Below are 24,455 nucleotides of genomic sequence, written 5' to 3'. Positions count from 1 at the left end.
GAAGGTGGCACAGACAAAGGCAATCTCCCCACACCTGCCATCGGAGCGAGCCCAGCCCTGGAGCCGCACCCCAGGCTCCTGCTGCTCTCCGCGGGGAGGCGGTGCGGGCGGAGCGGCGGCTGCGTTTCCATGAGTCACTCCAGGACTTTCTGCTGCCTGCTGTGAGGTGGGGAGGGGGTATCTCCGTGCCGACGTCCTACTCCGTGATGTGAGGCACAGGCATGCTCAGTAGCTGGTGCCTACCCCTCCTCTCTCGGCAACAGTGCCTACAACACTGAGAGACCGCTGGCAGCCGGAGCGGGGCCGGAAAGCCATCTTTGTGGGAGCGGAGGCAGCGGCGGTCGGGAGCCATGTGAGTGCCCACGGCCGCTCGCAGCGAGCACAGCCGGGGCGTTCCCGGTGGGCTCGGTGCCTGCGGGGCGGGCGGCGGCCGGGGCCGGAGCGAGACGGTGTCTGGAGCCGCTGCAGCCCTTGTGGGTGGTACCCGCACGGCTGCCGGCTCTGGAGCGCGGGGCTGGGCGGACGCGAGCCGGGCGGCGGAGCCCCGGCGGGTACCGAGCGCGATTCGCGGCGCCGGCTGCGGCTGTCAGCGCTGTACGTGCAGCCGGTCGGCAGCGGGGAGCTAGCTGGGATAGATAGTCGAAATGCTGGGCCAGGATCCTCAACAGGTGTGGGGTTGTTGAACAGTCTGAGTCACTCAGCGGCGCTGAGCCGCGGCTGCCTAGTCCTGTTTATTTTCGCTGTTTGACGAAACGCTCTACCGAGTAGTCGCTGGCTGAGCCGCTCAGCTGCGCCGCACCCACGATCTGGGGCCCCTGTCAGCAAAGCTTGGTGATAATCTGTTGCTTCTTGTTGGTATCCCTTTAAATCTCTTCCATATCTTTCAGTTCAGCATTAACAAAAGCATTGCTCTCTGCTAAACAGTGATGAAACCTCCAAAGTCAATTCTTAAATCAGAAGCGTGCTTAGTTAAGTGGAAATTGATCTGAACTGCGTTCATTCACAAAAAAAGTCTGGTGCCTAAATGCACGATTTTACTATCATCTCAATTCATTGCTCGTTCGCAGCCACTCCTAAGGGACACCTGGAGAAGATGTCTGAAGCAGTATCAGGGAGTGCTGCACAGCAGGAAGGAGAGTGTGTATGGGAGCCAGGAAGCTGTGGACTTGGGTGGTGGTGGGAGAACTTGGGCTCAGCTGATTCATAGAAGGCAGAAGTGGAAGCAGCCTTGAGTCTGCAAGTACGCATTTTGGAATGTTGGTGTTTTTCTTAACATTGTCTTAGACAATAAGCTTGTATCCATGTTGCCTAAAATGTTTTCAAGGCAGGGTGCTGTTTGGAAGACGGAAAACAGCTATCTAAAGAAAATCCTTTATGTAAACATTGAACTTGATCTGGCAAAAAGCTGGTTCATTGTAACCTTCTGTTGCCTAGTTGTGTTTATATCGAGAGGCAGATGATGACGTCAAATACTTTTGTTTGTATGTGAGCTGTTCTTCAATGATTAATACAAGTGCTTGCTGTTGTGGTGTTACACAACTGAAACTGTTCCAACATGAAGCAATAACTTGGATAACGTTTGTCTTAACCTATGTATAGTTCAGTCTTGGGGTCTTTAGTGTGATGCTCATGATTCTATGATTCTATGATTCTCATTAGTATGTGCAAATAAAAGCAGAAAAAGTGAGGTGATGCTAGTAGAACCTGGTTGTCCTTCTGTAGGGGACTTGCATCAGACTAATGACAGGAATTAGATGGAAAAGATAAAGCATTTTTTGTCTGTTTTGACAGTATAGCCTTTCAATTTGATAACTGAATCAAATCCAGAACAAAGAAGTTGCTTCTGTTTCATTGCCAGGTGTTGTAATGAAGCCTCTTTTTTTTTTAACATCTGCATGAATATCACGTCCCAGTAGCTTTTGAGTTAGTGATGAACAAGAGAGATAAATGTCTGTTTAGCTCCAGACTTATAGCAGCACCTGCTGTTGTAGTTCACAGCACTGCAAAAGCTAACTGCTAGTGGCAATTAGCAGAGGTTATCTCTGCTGTTGCTCCTTCAGAATGTTGCAAACATGGACACGTTTCCTGCATGAGTATATGGACATGCACTTGAGATAGGATGCTGTGTCTTCAGCAGGTGTGAAGTAGCATTGTGATCTTTCACAGTGAGGGCACTGGTGCAGGTTGCCTGGGAGGTGGGTGCTCTGTTCCTGGAGACTTTCAAAGTCAGGCTGGACCAAGCTCTGGGCATTCTGATCTAGCTGTAGGTATCGCTGCTCATTGCAGGCGATTTGGACTAGATGGCCTTTAGGGTCCCTTCTAACTCAAACGATTCTATGATTCAATACAGAACTCTTTCACTGGGTTGCAGGTATACAACTGTACTCCCAGAATACTTTCCCAGTTTTCAGGGACTTGAAGCTCAGTGAGTTTCTGAACCAGAAGGAGCTTCTCGGTATTTCATGATTCTCAGTGGATTTTGCTGTTATTCTTTCATGAAGGTGTCCAGTAGGAAGGAGCTCCACAGCTGAGTTGTGCAGGCTTGAAAACTGCTTCCTGTTGGTTTTGAGCTAGCAGGTATGAGTTTCGCTCTGCTCTCCTGCTCTGACATTGGAAAGCAGTGAACAGCGTTCACCACTTTCTCTGTGGCTCATGATTGATTGTGCACTCCAGCAGACCTGCAGTGCTTTACATCAGGTGAGAATCTGTCCCTGTGGTCTTTGTAGCAGTGAGCAGAATCCAGGGCAGGTGATATATATTGAGCTAACAGGCATCTTTCTCTTTGGTGAAGACAGAGAGGAACTTGTGGCATGGAAAGGTTGAATGAAAGAGGAGGGATATAAAAGGGATCTATTGTGAAAAGAAAGAAGAAATTTGACCTTGCCCAGTAAAGCTGGGGGGGTTGTTCCAGATGTAAGGGAGAAGACAAAAATCTGCTTGGAAGAGATATGAGGAGCAGTGAAGGGAGTTGAGTAGACACAAATGGTGTGCAGACCTGAGGTGCTTACAGGCATTGTTTAGCTCTGAAAAATAAACTAACAGCAGCAGGTGAGGTGCGTGGTTTTGTTTCTTTTACAGTGGTCACATCTCAATAGGTAATTATATCTAATAGAAGCTTATGGCATCATGTCATCTGCTGTTTACAGATAGGTCAGTGACCAGACAGCAGGGTGCCTTTGATTGCATTAATCCAACATAAATGTGCTCTATTTCAGGGTACTACTTTTGTGAGACAAGCAGCAAACAAAGCACCTGTCTCTCCCCAGGGCAGAATTGCATCACTAGATTTCATTCCTAGGGCAGCAGTTAGGGCTTTCTAAAATAAATAAATGAATAAAGTTACGCCTGCTTGGAAGCAGCAAGGAGAAGGTCCTAGAGGAGGCAGCTGGGATTAAAATGCTTCTACCAATTGTAATGAATATGTTCAGGTAGAATTTCTGTTTAGTTTTTGTGAAAGGAGTGGCATGACTTATCTCCTGCTGTTAGGAGAGTTGTACTTAGCCCTCCTCCTGTGGACATAATTTTATGGAACTCAGCAAAATCTCTCTACCATGCCATTCCTTCGTACTGAGCAGCAGAACAAAACCAATTTAGTACCGCTCTCTTTGCGATCCCATTCTACTGCAGGGGAGTTCAGTGGGTGAGTGTGCCCAGTGTTTGCCCTGGGAAATTATAGACAGGATGAATTTTGTAAGCTCTTCTGTGCTGGTAAGTGTCTGTGTTCCCCTAGAAATACTTTCCAAAAGAGCTGTGGAAATTCATGGTGGCAGGAAGACTTTGCTCCCCTGGTAGTCTTGGGCTTTTGCATCTTATGGTCAGGTGCCTCAGGATCACAGAAGCTAGATTGTTTTGGTATTTTCACGTTGTACATTGGTACAGTTAGTCAAAGGGACTAATGGCTTGAGGGTCCTGTAGTACTGATTCATGCAGGGTTCTTCATGTGTAGCAGTATAAGTAAATGCTTCCAACTCGTGTTAGACATTGTTCCTTGCACAATAAGGGTGTCCCAAACAGGTCACAAATCTTTAGGATATTTGGATGATGGGTGGTTTAAAGTGTGGAAATCAAATTGAATGGGCCTCTATGAAGAAATAAATACCAGAATGGAGACAACTGAAAATTATCTGTGGCAAGTACAGGCAAAGTGAATATGTTTCACAACAAAAATTCTTGAAAATAGGCTAATATGAGGTAGGTAAAACTCAAATATATTTAATTCAGTGATTCAGTTCCTTGGAACGTGTTTGAGTTGACCTGTAGGTGGTTTGTATTGATAGTTCCAGCAGCAGAATAATTTATAGAATACTTAAAATTTGAACTAGTCTGCCAAAGGAGCATTTCTCCTTTTTAAATGCTATTTACTCAATTAAGATCTTGCTGAAAAATGTATATTTAGGCTGCAGAGCACCAGGCAAATCCATGTTTGTGTACACAGGTATGTACTGCTCCCAGGGGGATCTGGCATAGTTCAAGAAAAGAGCTGAGTATTAAGTGTCTTTTTCCTCTTCCTTTCACTGCCCTTCAGCCAGGATGCAGGATGCACGGTAGATTCTCACTGACAGCTTTAGCAAAATGTTTATGGTGCCCTGGAAGGGGCAGTACAGTCTGTCCCAAAAAAGTACAAATGGCTGAACAGCTCATCTTAGGCAATTACGACTTACAGAGAGAATATCCTCTCACCTGCGTCATTCAGTGCTGTCTACCGTCATTACACATAGCCATTACCAGGAATTAACTATGATGGCGTTTTTTAAAGATGCAATTGCTTTTTCTCTGTCTGGACTTGACCCCTCTACACTCATTTCTTTTATCCACTGAGCAATCATCAAATGATTGCAAGGAGGGTTTTTTATTGTTCAGTTATGGAAAACCTTATGTTTTCTTGAAAAGTAGTAACTCATTGAAATAGATCTGTCTATACTTCTGCAAGTGTTTTGTCAGTTTGAGTTACACTGCAGGTGAAATAATTAGAATGGAAGTTCCTGACCAAATGATCTAAAATACCTAATCAGGGTCCTTCATCTCTTCAGATACAAAATTTGATGAGAAGTATACAGGAAAGGAAAAAAAAAGTCTTCTATTTCAGAGTAAATGAGAAAGAAATTTCTGTAGTGGCAACTCACATCTGCTGGAGTCAGTATCGCAAGCTCACCTGAAAGGATGGCTTTTCAAAAAATCAAAGCTAAATTATATCGATTTCAGTACTTTCTGTTGGTTTGCTTTTCAGTGGTATCTAAATGTAAATCAGTAATGGTGTTGAAATCAAGCGTTGTCACCACGTATTTATCGTATACATTGGAGCTGGAGTTTGCTTGTGTTTCGGAAGCACCAAGTAGCTGTCCATTTGTATTTGTGAGGATTCAGTGCTGTGAACTTCTCTAGTTTCTATTATTATGAAATATGGCAAACAGCGTGTGGAATTGACTCCTTTGCAAGGAGTCGGAGGAACAGAATTGATGGGCAGTGGGAATACACCAGAGTCTGTGATGTGTCCTTATTCTGGAGCTAAGAAGGAGAGGAAGTATGCACAGTTTACAAAGCTCCTTATGTGATCAGTGAAAGAATTGAAGAGAGTATTTCCTGGCAGTACACAGTGATGAGTGTTGTACTGAACTGTAAATGCCTAGCACCGGATATGCTGATATTCTTGTAAGATGTTCCTGTCCAATCAAGGTGGGGATTTATATGATTAAACTTTAAAATTTTAATTGGAGAATGAAATTGAAAATTTGAACAGCATTAAAAATACAGTCACTGCAGGGAAAAGCTTTTTCTTATTTCACATTTCTGCACGTGGGGAAATATTTTACAAAATTATGAAGGACTTCTTTGCATTCTTTGAAATGAAGTTGCAAATTTTGTTTTTTAAATAACCTTTTAAAGCACTGCTACGTGTATGTCTGGGAGTGTTGTCAGGAGAACTGTTTTTGGAGATACTAAAAAAGTCTGGCCAGCAGATGTCCTGAGCAACCCAGTCTTGTGGGCCCTGTTTTTTTTAGCAGGAGGTTGGACAGGATGACCTCCCCTTCCAACCTCAGCCCTTCTGTGATTCTGTTTGAAAAGATCGCTCACAAATGAATGTGGTGAAGGTAATTAAAATGACATTTGACTGTTGCCCGAGTATTCAGGTTTTCAACATTTTCATCCAATTTCAGTTTGAGGTTTAGAAGATGGATTTTGTTGTGTTTCACAGTTTTAAATTTCTGTAGAACGGATAAGTTGTCCCAGCAGTAATACAGAAACAAGACTGTACCTAAATGGGACAGCACAGTCAAGTACAAAGGAATCTGACCAAAGGTTACTCATTACAACTCAGTAGGTCTTTCATCTTTTTTACTGTTACCCTTACGTATGATGTTCAGGAAGAGAGGAAGTGATGGAGATTTTTTTTTTAATAAATAATAAATAAAAGAAAGCAGATCACTGGAATGCATTATTAAATTTGGCTCAAATGCAAGTGCTCATATTCCTCCCACAGAGTAAGAAATCCAGATTTCCTGCAAGCAAGCTTCCTCATTCTTCATATTCAATCCAGTCTTCTCTAACTTGATGTCTGCCTCTATCTCTCTAAACCACCTCTTGCAAAAGCTTGGTAGAATTTGGTAGATGTGGAAATCTTCTCATTCTGTTCCTTTCTAAGTACTGTCTCAGTAAACTGCGTGTGCTCATATCCAGGTAGGGCATCTAAATCCATAACAGAGGAAAAGCAAAACTCACTGTCACATGCAGCAGGCTGGTATTAGGTAAGGTTACCAAGACAGGAGTTATGACCCACAAGGTACTGCTTTTGTAGTTCAGATTATAACAATCCCATCCTTTACTTTTTTACTCGCTGGTTTATTTAGCACCATGTTTGCTGTTAAGCTAGTACAAACACTCTGTGTGCTGGTAGTCTTACTTCAGGGAATGGCTGTGGAGATGGATACTTTGCCTATCATAGAATCACAGAATCCCCAGTCGGAAGGGACCCACAAGGATCATCAAGGCCAGTCCCTGGCTCCACTCAGGACCACTCAAAATCCAAACCCTATGTCTGAGAGTAGTGGCCAAATGCTCCTTGACCTCCAGCAGCTCAGGGCCATGACCACTGCCTGGGGAGCCTGTGCTGTGCCCAACAGTCCTATCAGCAAAGAACCTCTTCCTAACACCAACCCAAATGTCTACTGGAAAGCCACACAGGAGCTTCACGGGCATGCTCAGCAGATAGCACTCCTTACATCCATGCTGGTAATTCTTTTTGGACTGTCAGAAACAGGACAGATCTTTAGCCTATTGTCTTTCCTGTCTCCTCAAACCTCCTCCTTCAGTCTAGAATTCACGTATTTCTGAAGAAGAGATAAGGAGTGGGTCTTCCCAGTGAGCCTTGTGTACTGAAGTTCTTGCTGGAATTCATCTCTGAACCATCGGAGAGCAGTATGCCCAAAGTAGAGAGCTCTGCTGTCTAAGTGGGAATCTGAGAAGGAAAAGACTTAGGAATTGGCTCCATGAGCTTCTCAGCATCTCCTCCACACTCAGGATACCAGCTTTGAGGAGGCAGAATTTCTGTAATGGGCTAGTTGCCGTTTTGGACCTGAGTCAGGCAATGTGCCAACTTTCTATATACATTAAGTCCTGGTTAAGTTTTCCTAGAAACTGTGAAAGTCATTAATCATCCTTGAGCTCACTTGCTGTCTTCTTTGTGAGGTTAATGGTTAGAAATTACATTTGTTCATTTGAATTCGCGTATAAAAATAGCTCCTCTTTAGCATGCTGGTGAATCTGGCCCTACTCAGGGCCTTAATTATGGTGAGCTGCAGTAAGGCAAAGGGCACTGCTGCTTGAAAACACAAACTTATCTGCTGTCATCCTTCAGCTGTTGGCGCAGAGTATTGCATGGAAAGGTTCCTATAACATGTAAGGGTGTTTTGTGCATAATTTTTGGAGTTTAGAAAGGAGTTCTAGTACTAGATTTTTCTTACTGCTCTGATCTTCAACAATACTTATAAAGAAAAAAACAAAAAAACAAAAAAAAACAACTTCTCATTTAGGTAGAAAAGCTTTTTGAATTCCAGTTAGATTTGCTGATAGCTGCTGAATGTTCCCCTTTCTATTTTCTTCATGTGTCTCCAATAGCATCCATTTCCAGTGTGTGCACAGGGGATAGCTGCACCTGACAGCTGTCACCCATGGTGAGAACTTGGAAAGGGAAAGGGGGAGGGAAGCAAAGAAACAAAGAGCTTTAATCAATAACAGCTAAAGGAAGGTTGTGACCCAATCCTGGAAAAGTGTAGAGTGCTTTGTGCTATCACTGAACAGCTAAAATGTTTGGCACTTTGTGTACCTGGAACATCCTCAGTGGGATCAAGTTTTTCAAAACTGTTGACACAAGATATTTAGACTTGTCTATTTGTAAAAATGCAAAGGTTCCTAAATAGGCTTTGAATTGAGCATCAATATGCAAAACTCTGGCAAGATGACTCTGCATCCCTTATAAACGGTGGGAGTGGTGGATACTGCAGGCTTGATTTCCTAGGATTGTTTTTGGCCAAGTACTGATATTTGCAGACAACAGAATTGTGTATAAATATGGCTGTTTTTGTTTTCCATCGCAGATGCGCCAAATGGCAGAATAATCCTTCTGGAAGGCTTTGAGTTTCTAGTTGTTTTCCACACTTCTAAAGCAGCCTGAGATTCAGCGATTGCTTGTAGACCATCAGCTTATGTGAGAATTTTAAGGCAGAATTCTCTGAGCTGGTGTCAGTGTTGTAGTTGGGAGCCTTTCTGCTGATTGGGATCTGGGGAGAGCTCAGCCTGAGAGTGGGTACTGCCAGAATGAATCAGCAGTTATCTTCCTGGAAGTTACTGACAGTCTGTACATCCCGTGTGTTTAGCAGAAATCCCACCAGGCTATAAATGTCTGCTTCTGAAACGTTTGACTTCTTTCCAGCAAGGAGTGGTACAGTCATTCCCTGACAGCTGCGATACCTTCTCCCACACATCCATGAAGATCACAAAGTGATGTTTTATCAGCAACTTTGTTTACTAGATGATATACATGCATAAATATTTCAAGTCACTTAATATTTTCTTTGCACTGAACAAATTCTCCTAGGAAGACTAGGAGAAGGGAAGGAAAAGGCAGAATGTATCACGTGTCACGGCATCTTGACACTACACCACACATTTTGCATGTCATTTCCCAATTGCATTGTGTACATTAAGCAATATGATCTATTTTATTTCATCTTTAAATAACGTGTATGTGCCTAGAGCAGCAAAGCTAAAGCTGAGACCCCTGCAGAAGCTGATTTGTTGCCCTTGTTCTGACCTTGTTCTGACAATCAGTTTTATCTAGTTAACTCTAAGGAGAGTGGAGTGGTTTTGATTCTAAGTTCTGTGCAGAGACTGAAATGTTTTAGCAGTAGAATGAACTCCTAACTGTAACCATAACTGACAGGTGCTTTCTTGTTCAACTCCCACCTGGCAAAGCCAGTTATGAACTACGCAAGCTGGTACTGTTTTCACTGCTGACTACCAGAAAGCTGGTTGCTGAGGATCTTTGACATAGTTTTAGAAGTAAAGCCTCCTCTTAATCCTGAGCCCATTCTCCCCACTGTTCTTATCTCATGAGGAGTCTGGGTAGTGACATATGTCATGAAGAACAAAGGGACTTTGACTTAGAATAAAACAACAATTTCAGAATCAGACATTAAGGGAAGGAAATGTATTAATGTGTCAGATAAGGAGCACAGATGAATCAAGAGGTGGTCTGCACCTTGGGAAAGGAAATACTGTTCTCAGGGAGAAGAGCAGAGCTTTGCACCTACAAATACTGTGTGAGTAGAAGAGGCATCAAGATTTTGGAGTGACTTGCAGTAGTCTTGGAGAAATCAGTAGTTCTTGTAACAAGAACTCCAGAAACTATAAGCTTGATGGCACTGAATGGTTGCTAGTACTAAAGCTCTTTAGAAGATGAAGTGCTAGCCAGAAGAGGAAAAAGGAGTCCCAGAGATCAGATCTACATAGGAAAGCATTAAAAAATGTAGAAAAAAATGTAGATCAGGAGGTTGCTCCCCATGAATTAAGCATTATATACTCTGCTGAGTGAACCTGAAAAGTTTCCAAATATTGTAAAAACATTTGACAAGTTAACTAGCCAAATGTTAGTTTAAAACTGTATTTCATTTGTTATATTAAGTGTGGTGATACTGCTTGTGTCTGGTTTTGTTCTATCACTGCTTGTTTATAGGAGTGAATCTGGTTGATAGTAAAAGAGACTGTTCCCCATCCAACCTGATTGGAGTAGGTATGCGTTGGTGCCTGGATACATGCGACCACTTGCAAAATGCTGAGTTGAAAAGACTTTCTAAAAGGCTTATGTTTATTTCTGTAACTTCTACTTTGAAACTGATTGTGGTGGTTGTCAGTAACAAAGGAATGTTTGATAAATATTTCTTCGTATCTTTAAAAAGATCGACATCTGGGACCTGTGGTGAAAAAAGGTGCTGTAAATGAGGAATGGCTCTCGTTTGAAGGGTAGTAGAGAAGTATTGTGAGTACTAGGCAGGGATAGCAACTCAGTAAGCATATGGGGAAGAGGAGACAAATATAGGTGTTTACACTTGCAGCTTGCTGCACCAAACAAACATTCTGTCTCTTGACAGCACCAGTCACATAACAGTCCGTGGCAGCCAGGTGTCTTAGGCAGTGACTCATACACTGAATACAGTTCTCTGTTGTTTCACTGAGGTTCCTTCTTAACCTGCAGGTAGTCTAACTTGAAACCTGCCTTCCCTGAATCTTCTCTTTGGTGAATGCAACTTGTCTGTTGATGTTTGAGACTTCTCCCTTCCTGAGGCTGCTTGATTACAGTATTTAGTTTCATTCAACCTCCGAGCATCAGCTACAGCTCCAAGGGATGGAGGGCTCCTAGCCCCTGGATATGGCCTTCCTCCGAGTCTGTGCTGTGATAGTAGTAGCGTGTTTCTCAGCTCTAACAGCAGATAGATATCTAACAGGCAGCCAGTGGTGGTAGGAACCAGGACTGCTGTAATTCCCTGGTGCCGTCAAATAAAAGAAGGGAATCCCTCTGCTCTGAGCTACAATTTCCTCTAATTCGGTCCAAGTAGATTAGTTTGCATTTATTGATCTGGACTTTCTTATTGAGAGAATAAACTAGGCAAAGTTGGCTTCATTCTTTCATGTGGGGACAAGGCTGATTGCAGACTGAGGTCAGAAGAAAATTCACTTTGTGAATTTGTATTTGATCAATTAAGATGAGGGCCTTGACTCTCTTCTTGACTCTCTTTTTTAAGCCAAGCAGAACTTCTGAATTCCAGAAAGACCTTTATATTTTCTGCTCTGCCAACCTCTAATTTATAAATTCTTGTCTTGAGAGCAGTTCAGAAAAAAAAAGAGAGAATCATTAAGGTGGAGGATATTTCTTTAACTTTAATTTCCTACCTCAAACAGCAGCATTGTGGATGCCCTGGTGTTTGCAGAAATACAAGGCATGTGATTGTGAAAAGAGCAACAGACTCATACTGTCACTTAAGGAAGAACTTACTTCTGGGAAAGTAAAGCCTTCCAGAGAAAATAACGTTTTGTATTTCCATGTACCACATAGATTTTATATAGAACTGCTCTTCAGATGAACACACAGGATGTTTAATTCAGAGATTACAAACAAATAAGTTGGTCTTTCAAGAATTAAGGGAGAAGTTCTTAATACTCTGAGAGGTGTGAGATTTCTAGGTGAGAAGACATTCAGAACTGGAACAAACACTTCTGCCTAGGAGCATGAAGTTTTTTTCAGATTGCTCATGTTTTTTTAAGTGGCAGCTGTTTTGTGCAAATGAGTGTAGTAGAGACCCAATTTAGATGTTTCTATGATGCTATGCGAGAACCATCCTCTGCATATGGATGTTGTGATGCAAAGCATGCTTTTCGTGATAGCTCACTGTTTTGTTCTGTTTGGAAATAAAATCCTGGGAGGCTGGTGTTTTTGCATGTGTGTGAATTAATGGGCTGTTTTGTGATAGGCAATTTGTTTTATTTGTTTGTTTTTCAGACTATCTGAAATGGAAAAGTTAGCTGTTGGATGGTAATAGAATTGAGCTTCCCCTTTTGGGAGCCTCATCTCCAGTTCACTGAGGTGGTGTTTGTCCCAGTTCAGGCAATCTAGGTTTCTTCCCAGTACTACTTTGCTCTACATCAGATGTGTTATTGGTGCTTATCTTTTCATCTGCTCTTTATAGCAAGTTTATAGGTATCCTTTATGGCAAGCTTGTAAGCATCCTTTTGGCTTGTCTGATAAGAAAACACTAACAAATATTTTGTCATTTGTCTATAGCATCAGAGAGTACAGTTTATATTTGTCCCAGAGCTTTAATGTATATATTTCCTTTGCTGATGATGTCCTGCAAATTTGTCTCACAGAACTGAGTTGGTGTGGGACTGTTTCTCCATCACAGTGTTCCAGAAATTGACACATTTTTTTAAGAAATTGAGACTTCTACCTTCTTTCTGAGTTTTTTTTCTCTCAAGGTACAAGGAAATAAAGCAGCCTGCAGCAACTTTTGCTCACTGTTTGTCTTGGAAGATGGCTTCAGGGTGATGGCTTCTGTTACTCATGATTTTCCTTAACTCCTACAAGCATGCCTGGTGCTTGGTGATGCATCTGCTAATAAACACTGGTTAATAATAGAGGAGCAGTAGGTTGTAGTAGCGTGATGCTGGTAGGAGGAGATATTCTCATCCAGTGAGGCTCGTATATGGGGAAAGTGGGTTACTGGGGTAAAAAACAATCATCTCTGCCTTGCTTTCTTTTTTTGCCTCTTTCTTCACCTTTGGTCTGTGACTACCTTTGACTATCTTTGCTCTCCTGCAGCTGCTCTGCCTCAACAAACCTTTTGTTGAATGTTTGCTCCAGCAGTGTGTGCATAATGTCTTTCAGATTTTTCATCAGAGACCACATTCACCTTTTGTCATTGGGAATAAACTTGTCAGGCTCACTTCTAAATTGAAATTTGGTTTCTTAAGTGTTAATAAATTAAAAAGAAAAGGAAAAGAAAAAAAAAAAAAAAAAAAAGGAGAAGAAGAAGAAAGCAGTCATGCTGTGACATGTGAAGAGAATATAAGCTATGGGGAGAATATCTTTTCTTTCTGTCTTTGAGGAGAGAAAATAAATTCCCTATGGAAAGATCAAAGCACATAAAGTAAATGGATTAATGTTAAAAAAAGAAAATCTGAAGAAAATAATAGGTTTCAACATAAGAGAGGAAAATAGACCAGTGTTTTTTGCTGGAGATACAGTTAGATGGTTAGCTAAATACTTGAGATTATATGTTGCAGCCTTTTGTAGCTAAAGCTCTCTGAGTGGGAATAGTGATTTCTTTCCTTATGCCTTGACCAATCTCCACTTATGTGGTGCCAGTGTAGCCAGTGTGTTGTAATCCTCTTCAGCAGCAGTGTTCTGTGCTGGTGGGCTACAGACTAAAGCATCCTGTAATGCAACCACACCCTGTTAGACTGACTGTGTGTAATAATTCTTAGAGTCGCTTCAACAGCCTGATAAGGTCCTGCTAGAGTACGAAATACCTAGAGTTTATGAAAGGGGAAAAGAGAAACCCTCCTCATGAATTAGGTTGATGAACACTGGAAAAACTTCTTGTGCTAATTGATATTCAGAGTTCTTGTTAACAGTATCCCAAGAAATATAGAAGCAGTAATTGAAAATAGCTGATTTAAACAGTATGTAAAGAGTTGTCAGGGTATTGAAGCTTTTGCCAACTCTGGTTATGAGGCCCATGCTTCTCTAATGCTTTCAAGGAGAATGGCATTGCTATAGTCTTTTTTTGCATCATGGCATTCATGAGATTATGCACTTTATACCTGGCATCTGGTTGCACCTTTTGCTTCTAGCATATGAAATAGATATTTAGGGTTGTGGAGCTTAACCATGGTCTTCAGCAATTGATGACTGTCAGTTAGATTCTGGGCCTTATAGAGATGTGTATATAAAGGCTAGTAGACTGGCACCATTTCTTTAATTCCTCTAAAAGTAATAGAATAGGATGTTGAATAAAGGCTTCATTTATTTATTTAACCACCTATCTTAGTGTAGCTGCCAACTTTAGATACTGGATCTGAAACAACAGTTTTCAGCTTTCATTTCATTAATTACTTCTACAAAGCAGTAACCACAGTGGAGCCAGGCCCAGGTGACTGACCTGCTCTGTGGAGCAAGAGGGAGTGCTACTTCCAAAGACTATTCACATGCACAAAAGTGCACTATCCTCTCTTCTTCCACCTCCTTCTGATTTTCAAAGTTTTACCACCAATCACTTTCATTTCTGTGATGCATGGAAGATGATAACATACCAAACACTGCTACAGCATGGTGCTACTATGGGGTGATGCCAGCATCACATGTAATTAGCCATTTAAATCTCTTTTCTTTTAATAGCTGGGGAGAAAACACATAGAATCTCTGAACAAAACAACTTCAATTTTCATTTGAAAAAGGAAATAAAGAATGATTCATTCTAAAACTGTATGCTCCAAAGGAGGAAGATTTGAATTATTAACAACATATCTAAATGTGACGGGTGCTGACACCTTCGTCTCTTATTTTTACTGCCATGCATTTCTTCACATGGGGTGAGAGAATTTACACTACAGGAAGTGTTAATGGTTTCACGCTTTCTACCCATTTTTAGCTGTCTAATTTATGGAAAGCCATTACAAGGTGAGTCATTGCTTTCACAGGATTAGTGTGGCCGAGACAGAGTTTTAGGCTTTCCATCATTTTTCATATTTGGTTGAAAGGAACAACAGACCCACTATAAAATAGAGTTCAGAGGCGCTATTCTTCTTGATCATGTACACATATTGCAAGAGATGCTCCCTGTCCCTGTAAGTAAACAGCTTGAAAAAAAAATAGTGATAGAGTTTCATCTGCATTACAGACACTGTGAGTTGAGGTGTCTCATTATTCACAATTTGTACTTAATTGGATGGGAGTTAAATAGTTGCAAAGATGATTACAGATAGAAGCAATATTGGGAATCCCACTATAAAACAACTCTTCTCCTGCAATAGCTGTTGCAGGAGTACATTTCCCCTCTTCTTTATCTCAAGAGATTTGGTTAGATGTTCACAAGTTACCAAATATATATATCACTGAAGTGTAAGTATCGGGGCTTGCCCTGATAGTGAATAGAGTAAGTTTTCCATAGGTTGAAGTGCATTTGGGTTGTCTGTACCATCATTGTGACAAGATAAATTCAGCATGTAGAATACTCAGGCTCTGAATAAGGTGTAGCTCTCAAAGCCAGTGCTCTTTGTAAGGTCTGTTCAGTTTGGAAAGCAGTCTCCAAGAGGTAGTAACAGATAAATTTTAAAGAAAATCTGGAAACGAATGTCTTTTTAGACTACTGTCCTATAAACCTCGTAACTTATTGCAAAAGGTGTGTGTTACCTATGAGGATTCATTCAACCAATTAGAAACTCTTAAGTATCCATGTAAGTTTTTCTGCTGGTATTCATTTTTATTTTTTTTTTTTTCTTTTCTTTTTTTTTTTTCTTTGGGTACACATCTATCTTTGGAGGTTGTTCGTTTTAGTTGTGCGCAGATTAGAAGCCTGTATTTCACTGCATAGCGCATACCAGGTACTCAGACTGTCTATTTGTAGCTTCAGAGTTTTCCTTGCTGGGAAGTCTGTTGTGCAGTTGATCAGTGTGGACCTCCTGCTTGATTAACTTAGAACTACTGTCCTAAAGAAATGACATTTTTATTTTGAGGTGCTATCTGTAAACAGTAATGAAGTGAAGCATCACTAGTTCTCCCTCTGTTTTCCACTGGCAAGTTTGTGGGGAATGAAACTAGAGAAATGATGTTTCAAGCAATTTTTTGTTTAGAGTTCTTTTTCTCTCCCCAAGTTTACGTTCTGTCAGCATCTTTTTTTTCCTCACATCAATTACCCTGACCTAAGAAAAAAACAAACCTTTTTGTAATGGTGCTTGGGGATCGGTACGTTTGCTGTATAAATTCTGAAGCAGATCTTGGGCAGCTTGAAATTGAAATAACTGTGAAGCCACGAGCATTTTTTTCAGCTGAAGATTGGAATTTTATATACAAATATAAAATATAAAAATATTTATATATGACGATTGGAATTTTATATATATATATATTTATTATTTTATTTTTCTTCCTAGGGTTATTAAAATACTTGGAAAAAAATTAAGAACATAAGTGAAATATAAAATAGTACGCATAAAGTGGGCAAATGGTAAATTACTGGTGTTTCTTAAATGCTAAGCTGCAGATCATGTTAACTGCTGTACACGTGAGTCTTTGTGTGCTGCCATGCTCTTTTGAAAGGGATGTTATAAAATAAATCCCGAATGCCCCTTAAAATTTATCATCTAATTGATCATATGAGAATGGTTAGTCAGTAGTGTAGGCACATAGAAAGTTCATTCTTATTCAGTCATCCATTTTATTTCAGCTTGAAGTTTAACATTCTTCAACTGCTGTTTTATAGTAAGAGTTTGTTCTGCCCATTGGAACTGATGTTTTTAAGAAAATTTAAAGTACTCTGATTATTGAGCTTTGAACAGTTTCACCACACTCCTCCAGGAGGGTTTTTCCTAATGGGTTTGGACTGATTATTGTTATTCACTGGACACACATATAGATTTTCAGGCAAAAAAAAAAAAAAAGGAATTTTTTTCTAAAGTTAAATCAACACAAACATTTGTGTCGGATGCCTTTAGTTGTACATTCAAAATACTCCATGTATTTTCATGTTCTTATTTCATTTGGGACAGTTGAGTGATGGTGCAGAAGCAAAGAACAGAAGCAGCTACATCCTTTGAAAGCTGAATGATTGCATGCTCATTTGTTGTACCACTTTTACTGAAAATGAAGTTTCTTTCTCTGCCAGAGAACTATGATGTGTTAGAATAACCATAGCAAAACTAGAGGCTGGAAAATAAGTGTCTAGATGCAAGTCTTTTAAATGGAACCTGTGCTCTCAAGGAAGTTCAACTTATGTGACAGCATCTTCAGTATTCTGCTAAATGTGGAAAAGTGTTAAAGACCTCATAGATATGAATTCCTAAAACCTCATGGAACAGTTTATGATATAGTCTGCAAAAGATTTATTTTTTTTAAATTAATGAAATGGTAAGCTAGGAAATAAGTTGAATAATTCTGAATATTGCTGATGTTTTAGACAAGTGGAAGGGATAAGATTCAGTCTTGGTACCAATAAAAAAAAAAACACAACACTTCCTGGGGACACTCAGCACAGGAATGGATACACAAAATTGAGAATGATGATAATATATAGCAAGCTGATATATAAAGGATAAAAATAAAGGAAGCCATTACTAATAGACTTTTGTTTGTTTGTTTTTAATTGGCACCTGTTACTGAATCTTGTGCTTCATTCTATGATGTGTAAAACAGAAATGACTAAATGAATCCAATTCATCTCGACAAGGTAATAACTGACAAGTTAATGAAAGTAAAAATTAGAAGACACAGGTCTGCGTCTGCTTTCTTATGTTTAACTCAGTGCATTTGTTCATGCAAGGCAGATAGAATAGTTTAATCACTTCTTTATTCGTTCCTTTTTTTTCCTTAATGAATTAAGCAAAAGCATTCTTTATTCTTGAACATCAACAATTGCACCAGAAGACATCTAAAACGGTAAGGAGGAGTTATACCCTACTATTAGAAGCCCTTTGGACATGGCCTGATACCATGTTGAGTTGTGACAGTAATATTTTACTGTAATTACTTTCTTAAGATGATGACAGACCACTGCAATTGCTATCATTTTTTCAGTATGAGTTAAACTCTGTGTGTGTGATTCAGGCATATTCATTTGACAGAATGCTCTGAATTTGCATGATTAGACAGCTCTTCAGATTATGCAATTCGTCAAGGCGTTTTTCCCCAAGTAAAATGCCTGTGCCAAATTAGCCACTTTTTATTTACAAAGGTAGGTGGAAAATAATCTTACTGTGTTCAGGAAAAGTCTCTGAACTGTCTGCACATACATTCAGGTGGGTAGGTAAATAATATCTGTAGTTAGTTCCAGACATAAAATGGCATGTTTGAAGATTGAAGGCAGAGCTGAAGTTCTTTAAAAAAAAATAAATAATTGGAAGTACAAAATGGTACAACAAACTTCTGAAATGAAGACATTCTCAGAATATCTACCAATAACCAAGTGTCCCAGAGTGTAACAATTTGGAAATGGAGAGAACAGCTCTAAATTTCATAGCATTTGTCTAATATATGCAGGCACTAAAATTTTTCATACTTACCACTGTTTTTATTCTATATAGTCTGTGTTTATTCTACAGTCAATTCAGTCTGTGCTACAGATGTGCTTTGGTTGGCCCTCACTGATGGGCCCTGAAACTAAGTATTACAAAATGTACTTGTAAAGATTGATGGCAATGTCTGTTGCTATAAGCTTTGCTTGAGTAAGCAAAAACAAACCATCAAAAAATCTGATGCAAATCTCTTTCGGGAAAAGCAAACAAAAACAACAGACAAGATTGAGACAGACAAACCTGTTTCAAATCTGAAGTAGAGGTCAGTCCTGCCTGGAGATGAGGTAATGGCTAAGATGACCTCCTGAGGCCTTTTTCAGATAGATCTATCTTCCATTATTCTGTTAAAATAATAAAACAAATAGTAAAACATCAGTCAAAAGGATGTCTCTTGCCACAAATACTCATTCTGCTCACACTGGTAATTAACTAACTGTGTGTGGCATTGCCCCACTTCCCTTTTTTTTGTATGTAAAATTTTTACTATCAGTCCAAAGCCTAACGATTTCATATTGTGATGTAAAATCTAATTTAATTATTGTCTAGTTAACTAAGGGAATACCTTATTTATTTGGAATGCCTAGTGCCATGTCTGCTGTGCATCTAACATACTCCACTCTTTAGCCTGTTATCTGTGATAATTATAAACTATGACTATAATTATATACTTTTAAAACACTTATAGTTTATTAAGTTTTGCTGCATTCAGTGGCCGTGTTGGTTGTCTGACAGTACAACATATTTGGGACTGTGCATTGTCAGGTCACTAATCTCCCTCCTGCACTCCAGCCTATCATCCACATGAGAGTGACTCACCTTCTGTGAACCTCCTGTTGCTTAGTAGTTGTTTGTAATGTGAAAATGTTGCAAAAGTAGTTAGGAGGTAAAGAGGAAGTGGGCTGGGAGGGAGGGTGAACCTGGCTGCCTTAAAAACACATCAGTTGATCTAACTAGGGGAAGAATTTTTCCTTTTTCCTCCCTGATACAAGGTACATGAATTTACATGCTCTGCTCCACTCTGTTCTCTGCAGTATCCAGTAGTGTTAGTTATGCTTGTGGCCGCTTTTACTGCATGCATTTCTTTATTCTATGATTCCTTTTTCTCTTTTAATAGTATGTCTTTGTTACCTAGGGAACTGGTTACTACCATGTGCTTTCTTTCCTCTTTGGTACTTTGTGATGCCACACACAAGGTTCCAGGTAGTAGAGTGCCTAAAGTGCTGTACATCTGAAACCTTTTGTGCCAGGCCTACATTACAGTACTGGCACCAGCACATGCAGGAACCAAAGAATACTAAAAAATAATAATAATAACTCTACCAGCACATTTAATCTTGCTGCGAATAGGCTGAATTTGAGGTAGCCAGGTGGATTTAATTCCTAGTATTTAATGGGGATAGTTGTAGCTGTATAGCTTTTTCAACAAAAAGGAACTCCAAAAATAATACTTGCATCTAAACTTTTGCATCTGTGTCCCAGTCACAATTGTTGAAGGGGAATACCTTGCCCTCCAGTGAATGGAAAGACTTTGAGAGCTTAAAGAGTGGCTTTGTGAGTAGGAAACGATAATAGTTAATTTGTTTCTAAAGCCCAGTGGGAATGCTGTGCAGTAATTTACAGGTAACTAGAGAGTCCTAAGGAATCCTAGGCTTTAACTTGGGTCTTTCAAAAGATGGGCCTAGGAAGCATTCTCCATTCCAAAAAATTATTCCTTAAAAGCAGGAAAAGCATGTCGATCTTACTACTCCTTGCACCTCTGTATCAAAGCTAATTTATACCTGACTGCAATCAGCATAAATTACAGCAGTTTCTATTGCGCTAGTATGTGAGTCAGTGAGTAGGGGTGACTGAGTCAAACTCAGCCTAAATCCTCCCCTCCCACTCCCTACCCAGCTGCTGCCTGTTTACTCCTTTGGGTTTAGCCCATGATCCTGGCAGCCTACACAGAAAGTTAGAAATAGTGGATGCTCTTACTCCTCTGCCTGAGAACATAGGTGGAGTGCACCATGTCAGTGTGAGCTTCAAGTTCATGAGTTCTGTTCAGGGATAGGGCTTGGATATTTGCTTAAGGATCTAGGGGCTGAAAATGGAGTTTTTTGAATCTGGATTATCTGTCAGATCAGGATGTTAAGCGTTGTTGTCATGTTCAGATGTACACAGGCTATGGACTCCTGAATTTTTGAAACATTTGTTAGATACATGCTGCCTCTGTAGCTTCCAAGGCAAACTGTTTCCTTCTTCTAATGTGGAGGGTAAAACCACAGTAATGATCCTGACTGCATTTTCAGTGTATTTATCGCTTCATTCTTGAGTTGTTTCAGTCACCTGGGCACTGAGCAAAGCTTTGTTTTGTTGTTTCCTCCTTCCCACAGCTCAGTATGCTTTGGGGATTTTCTTTAATCCAGTGTTGTTTCAGTTATCCAGGATTTGATTTCTCTGTTGAAACTTTTCTTTGTGTTTGGATTTTGGTTGTTTTTAGGTTGTTGTTTTAATACCCAATAAAAGCACTCTTCTATTTATAAGCCAAAACTCCTAGGAAGAAAAATGAACTCTTTCTGTGATGATCACTCTTAGTGACTTTTCCAAGCATATTAGGAAGTGTCAGTGTGCAAGATAGAGCTGTGGTAACTGGAGAAAGGCTGCTGCTACACCTTGCAAGGTCAGGAGCTCCCAGGGGCAAAGCTGAAGGCTCTCAGAGGGATTGGATTAAGAAGCAAACACAAGGGACTGATGGAGCATAAGGACCTTTAACTAGAATCTGATGCTTTCTATAAAAATAAGAGTTAGTTTATGTACACCTTTAAATTCATTTGAAATTCAGCTGAGTGCTAAATTGTTTTTCTTTAACCAACTTGGAATAGTAACCATTTTGTGTCAAATGCAGATCAAAGAGCTGGTTTTTGCACCAGTTTTATTTGGGAAAAAGGAAAGTTTTTCACGGGGTGAAGAGGAAGTTTTGTAAGCACCTGAGGCCTGGTAATTCTGAAATTAATAGTAATAGTTGACAGATGTCAGTCCTATCTAGAAACAAAGAGAATACTTCCTTTTAAAACTGGTCTTTTAGTGCAGTACAGCCTTTTGATATTTTTGTGTATAGACATTGTACTGAATGTATTGTTTGTTATTAACTATAATGAGTATTTCACATGATGAGTTTTCTGCATTTTTTTACTGATCCGTTAATTGCAGTCCAGAAGTAGTTTGATGCAAATTAAGAATTTAAACCAAATTTAGGAAGCAATAAATGATGTGTTTGTATGCTATAATGTTGGTGTCAGTGTAATACTAAGTTAAAAAAAAATAATAAAAAAAAAATTGTAGCATAATTTTTATACCTGTATTTGCTTTAATTCCCTAATTAAAATCAATCTTTTTTAGGATAAGGAGGTAGTTTCAAATCATCAAATTCCAAGAATTAATCCCTTTCTGAGAAAAAACCTAGACAGTGTGGAACGACAATTGGTACAGGGAAGTTACCTCAAAAGGAGATTGTTTCCTTTAGAGTTGTTTAGTTACTTCAGTGCTCTGTATTTAAAATACATATATATTTGTAGTCCTTGTAGCTGTGAAACTTTGGAATTACTCATCAGTTAACACTAGTATTATATTACACAGTTGGCTTTTGAGTGTTATCCTCAGTTTTAATTTGTGAACCTAAAATGTGTATGCCAACACCCTGCCTCATCTTCAGGCAAATCTGTCTGACTACTCTGCAAAGCTTGGTCAGCAGCATTGGCATGAATCAATATCCCTGTGTAATGTTGGCCTCATCTTAAGCCACGGCCTTTGCAAAAGATGACAGCAATCTAAAAAATCTGGAGTGCTGACATCTCAGAAGAGAAATCTGCCTTGTGTTACTTTTCTGACGAACAGAGACCTCACATGAGTCACCACAACTGGCTGTTGTGAAGATTGCAATTTACGAAAATTATGGAAATAATGCAGATCTTTCTGGAAAATTCTTTGTCACAGAAGTCATTTGGCTGAACTAATTGGCTTAATTTAGAAATCAGGTGCTTTGGGCCTTGTAGGTAATACTCATTTGGCTTGAATAGAAGATACTGGAGAAAATAAAACAGTTATTACTAGCGTAACAAGTGATGATCAAATTAAAGGTGATGTCTTAAGGTTCCTCTGTTTTTTTCCATGTGCTTATTTAGCACACCATATGGTCAACACAGTCATAATAAACTGGTGGGAATATTGAATTAAATGTCTTCCCAAGACTTTAGATGTAGGGTATTATTTTTGGCTGATGAGCAGCGTAAATATTTAGTAATAAGGGAGAGCCCTTGTAGAATATTGCCAGTAATACATGAAAATCACTTTTGGGAACAGAAATGTGTTCAACGCAGAACTTTCTTCATAAAATTAACACATTTCAAAATGCAAATTCCTTTTATAGGTGATATTTTTTTTCTTACCACCAGTTCACTATTATACTTTACTATTATGCTATTGTTACAAATAGCATGAGAAATCATTTTAAAATTGATAGCTGTAGAATGCGATGAGTCTAAGTTAGTCTGTAGCCATTTAATTGACAATGATGAGGTTTTACTGAATAGGGAAGGTCTCAGGTGGAACACTGAGAAGCACAATTAAGAGCAACATCTTTGTAAAAACAGTGACTGTTTTTACTGTTCCCTGACAGTAAGGAAAGCCTATTTGGTCTTGTCAGAAGTTGATTCTATTCCATCTGAAATTTCAGAGAACTGAAAACACCTTTTCATAACCTCTGCAACCCCAGGTATGCAAATGTCTGTTAACTCAGTAGAGACACCTCTCTGTCAACGGCCTGATTAGCTTTTCACTCTAACCAGTTCTATGGTATCGTGACCTTCTTTACTTCCATAGAGCAGCTTTGTTTCCCTGTGAAAGTGGGATTAGCAGAATGAGACCAAGGATAAAATTAACCTGGAGGTGAGGAATAGTGACCGGAGGGGAGAAGATCAGCTAGAAATCTGAAAGAAATACAGTTATTGGGCAACAAGTCTGAAACTGAAGTCCTTTATCAAGTGCGTGCATCTCCAAACTAAGTAGGTCTCTAATCATTGTTATCTAACCAGGGTTTTCTTTTGAAGAGACCAGTCACCTTACAGGCAGAGAGCCTGACCATCTACTTATAAGAGGCTGAGAACCTTATTCTGAAGGACGCTTATTTGATATTTTTGTTGTTGTTGGAAGTAAACTGACCTATTTTCTCTGAACCTCTACTGGCATAATTAGTGCGTGATTCTGAAAGAGTTGCAGAACCTGCCATCTGACACTCTTATTTTGCTAAAGGAAAAGCAAAAATTTCAGCAGGATGTGTTGGGGTAGATACCTACTGTGTCCAGATTTCTAGATACACACAAGAACACGTACTTTTCCAGAGAGAAATGTAGCAGCCCATCCACAACTATACCAGTCATCTATTATTGTTAAGTTTGTACAGGTAAATGTAAGCTGTGAAAGGCCCATAACTTCAAGGAGTTAAAGATGGTGTGTAAATAGGTTAGCATGGAATTTTAGTTTGGTTAGACTGGGTTTTGTTGGAACTGTGTCAAACTGCACATAGTTAAACTGATAGAAAAACTTGCTCTGGTTTTGGATAAACTGACATACTGTGGCAATAAGATCCCATTTAGAAAAATCACCACACTTAGGCAGGCTAGTCCAAATGGAGAGATGCCTTTTAATGGAGTAAAAATGCAAGATCAGCATCTTAAATATACATAAGTTTGGCTACAACAGCAAATACGTACTACAAAAATACAGTACCTGGACAGTTGGAACTAAAAAAAGAGTAAGAAAAGCAATTTCCTATCTTATTAGAATGACGGGGAGAAGGGCTTGAGGAAAGAGGAATCAGACTGTGATTTATAGAAAATTGCTTTCTTCATTCGACTTGTTATAGCAATCATTAGTCAAATCTGCTGCTGCACTGATTCACTTTCATTGCCCACTCTGCTGAGCTTTGCCAGCTGATACCAGCTTAAGGTGTCTGATGTAATTCATGCTTTCTTCTTGCTGTAACCTTTAACTGTGTATGTTTGTCACTCTTTATGTCTGAGAGGTCAAAAATGATTCCTGCTCTTTGAAGTAGTTTGTGAACTTCTGTCTGGATTCAGTAGCTG

The 24,455-nt window shown here is 39.7% G+C and overlaps 1 protein-coding gene across 1 annotated transcript in view; it reads left to right on the top strand.

Annotated features, from left to right (window-relative positions):
- The window catches only part of LOC140256055 (vesicle-associated membrane protein 2-like), a 42,526-nt gene continuing 18,071 nt past the window's right edge, over window positions 1–24,455 (top strand). Inside the window, exon 1 of the mRNA XM_072344271.1 lies at window positions 1–352. Within this exon, the coding sequence (XP_072200372.1) occupies window positions 351–352 (2 nt within the window). The 5' untranslated portion in view covers window positions 1–350. The remainder of the gene's footprint in view (window positions 353–24,455) is intronic.

Source organism: Excalfactoria chinensis, chromosome 9, assembly GCF_039878825.1.
Source record: "Excalfactoria chinensis isolate bCotChi1 chromosome 9, bCotChi1.hap2, whole genome shotgun sequence".
Classification (NCBI taxonomy): domain Eukaryota; kingdom Metazoa; phylum Chordata; class Aves; order Galliformes; family Phasianidae; genus Excalfactoria; species Excalfactoria chinensis.
The sequence above is the reverse complement of the archived record's forward strand: the minus strand, read 5'-3'. Positions and strand labels throughout refer to the sequence as shown.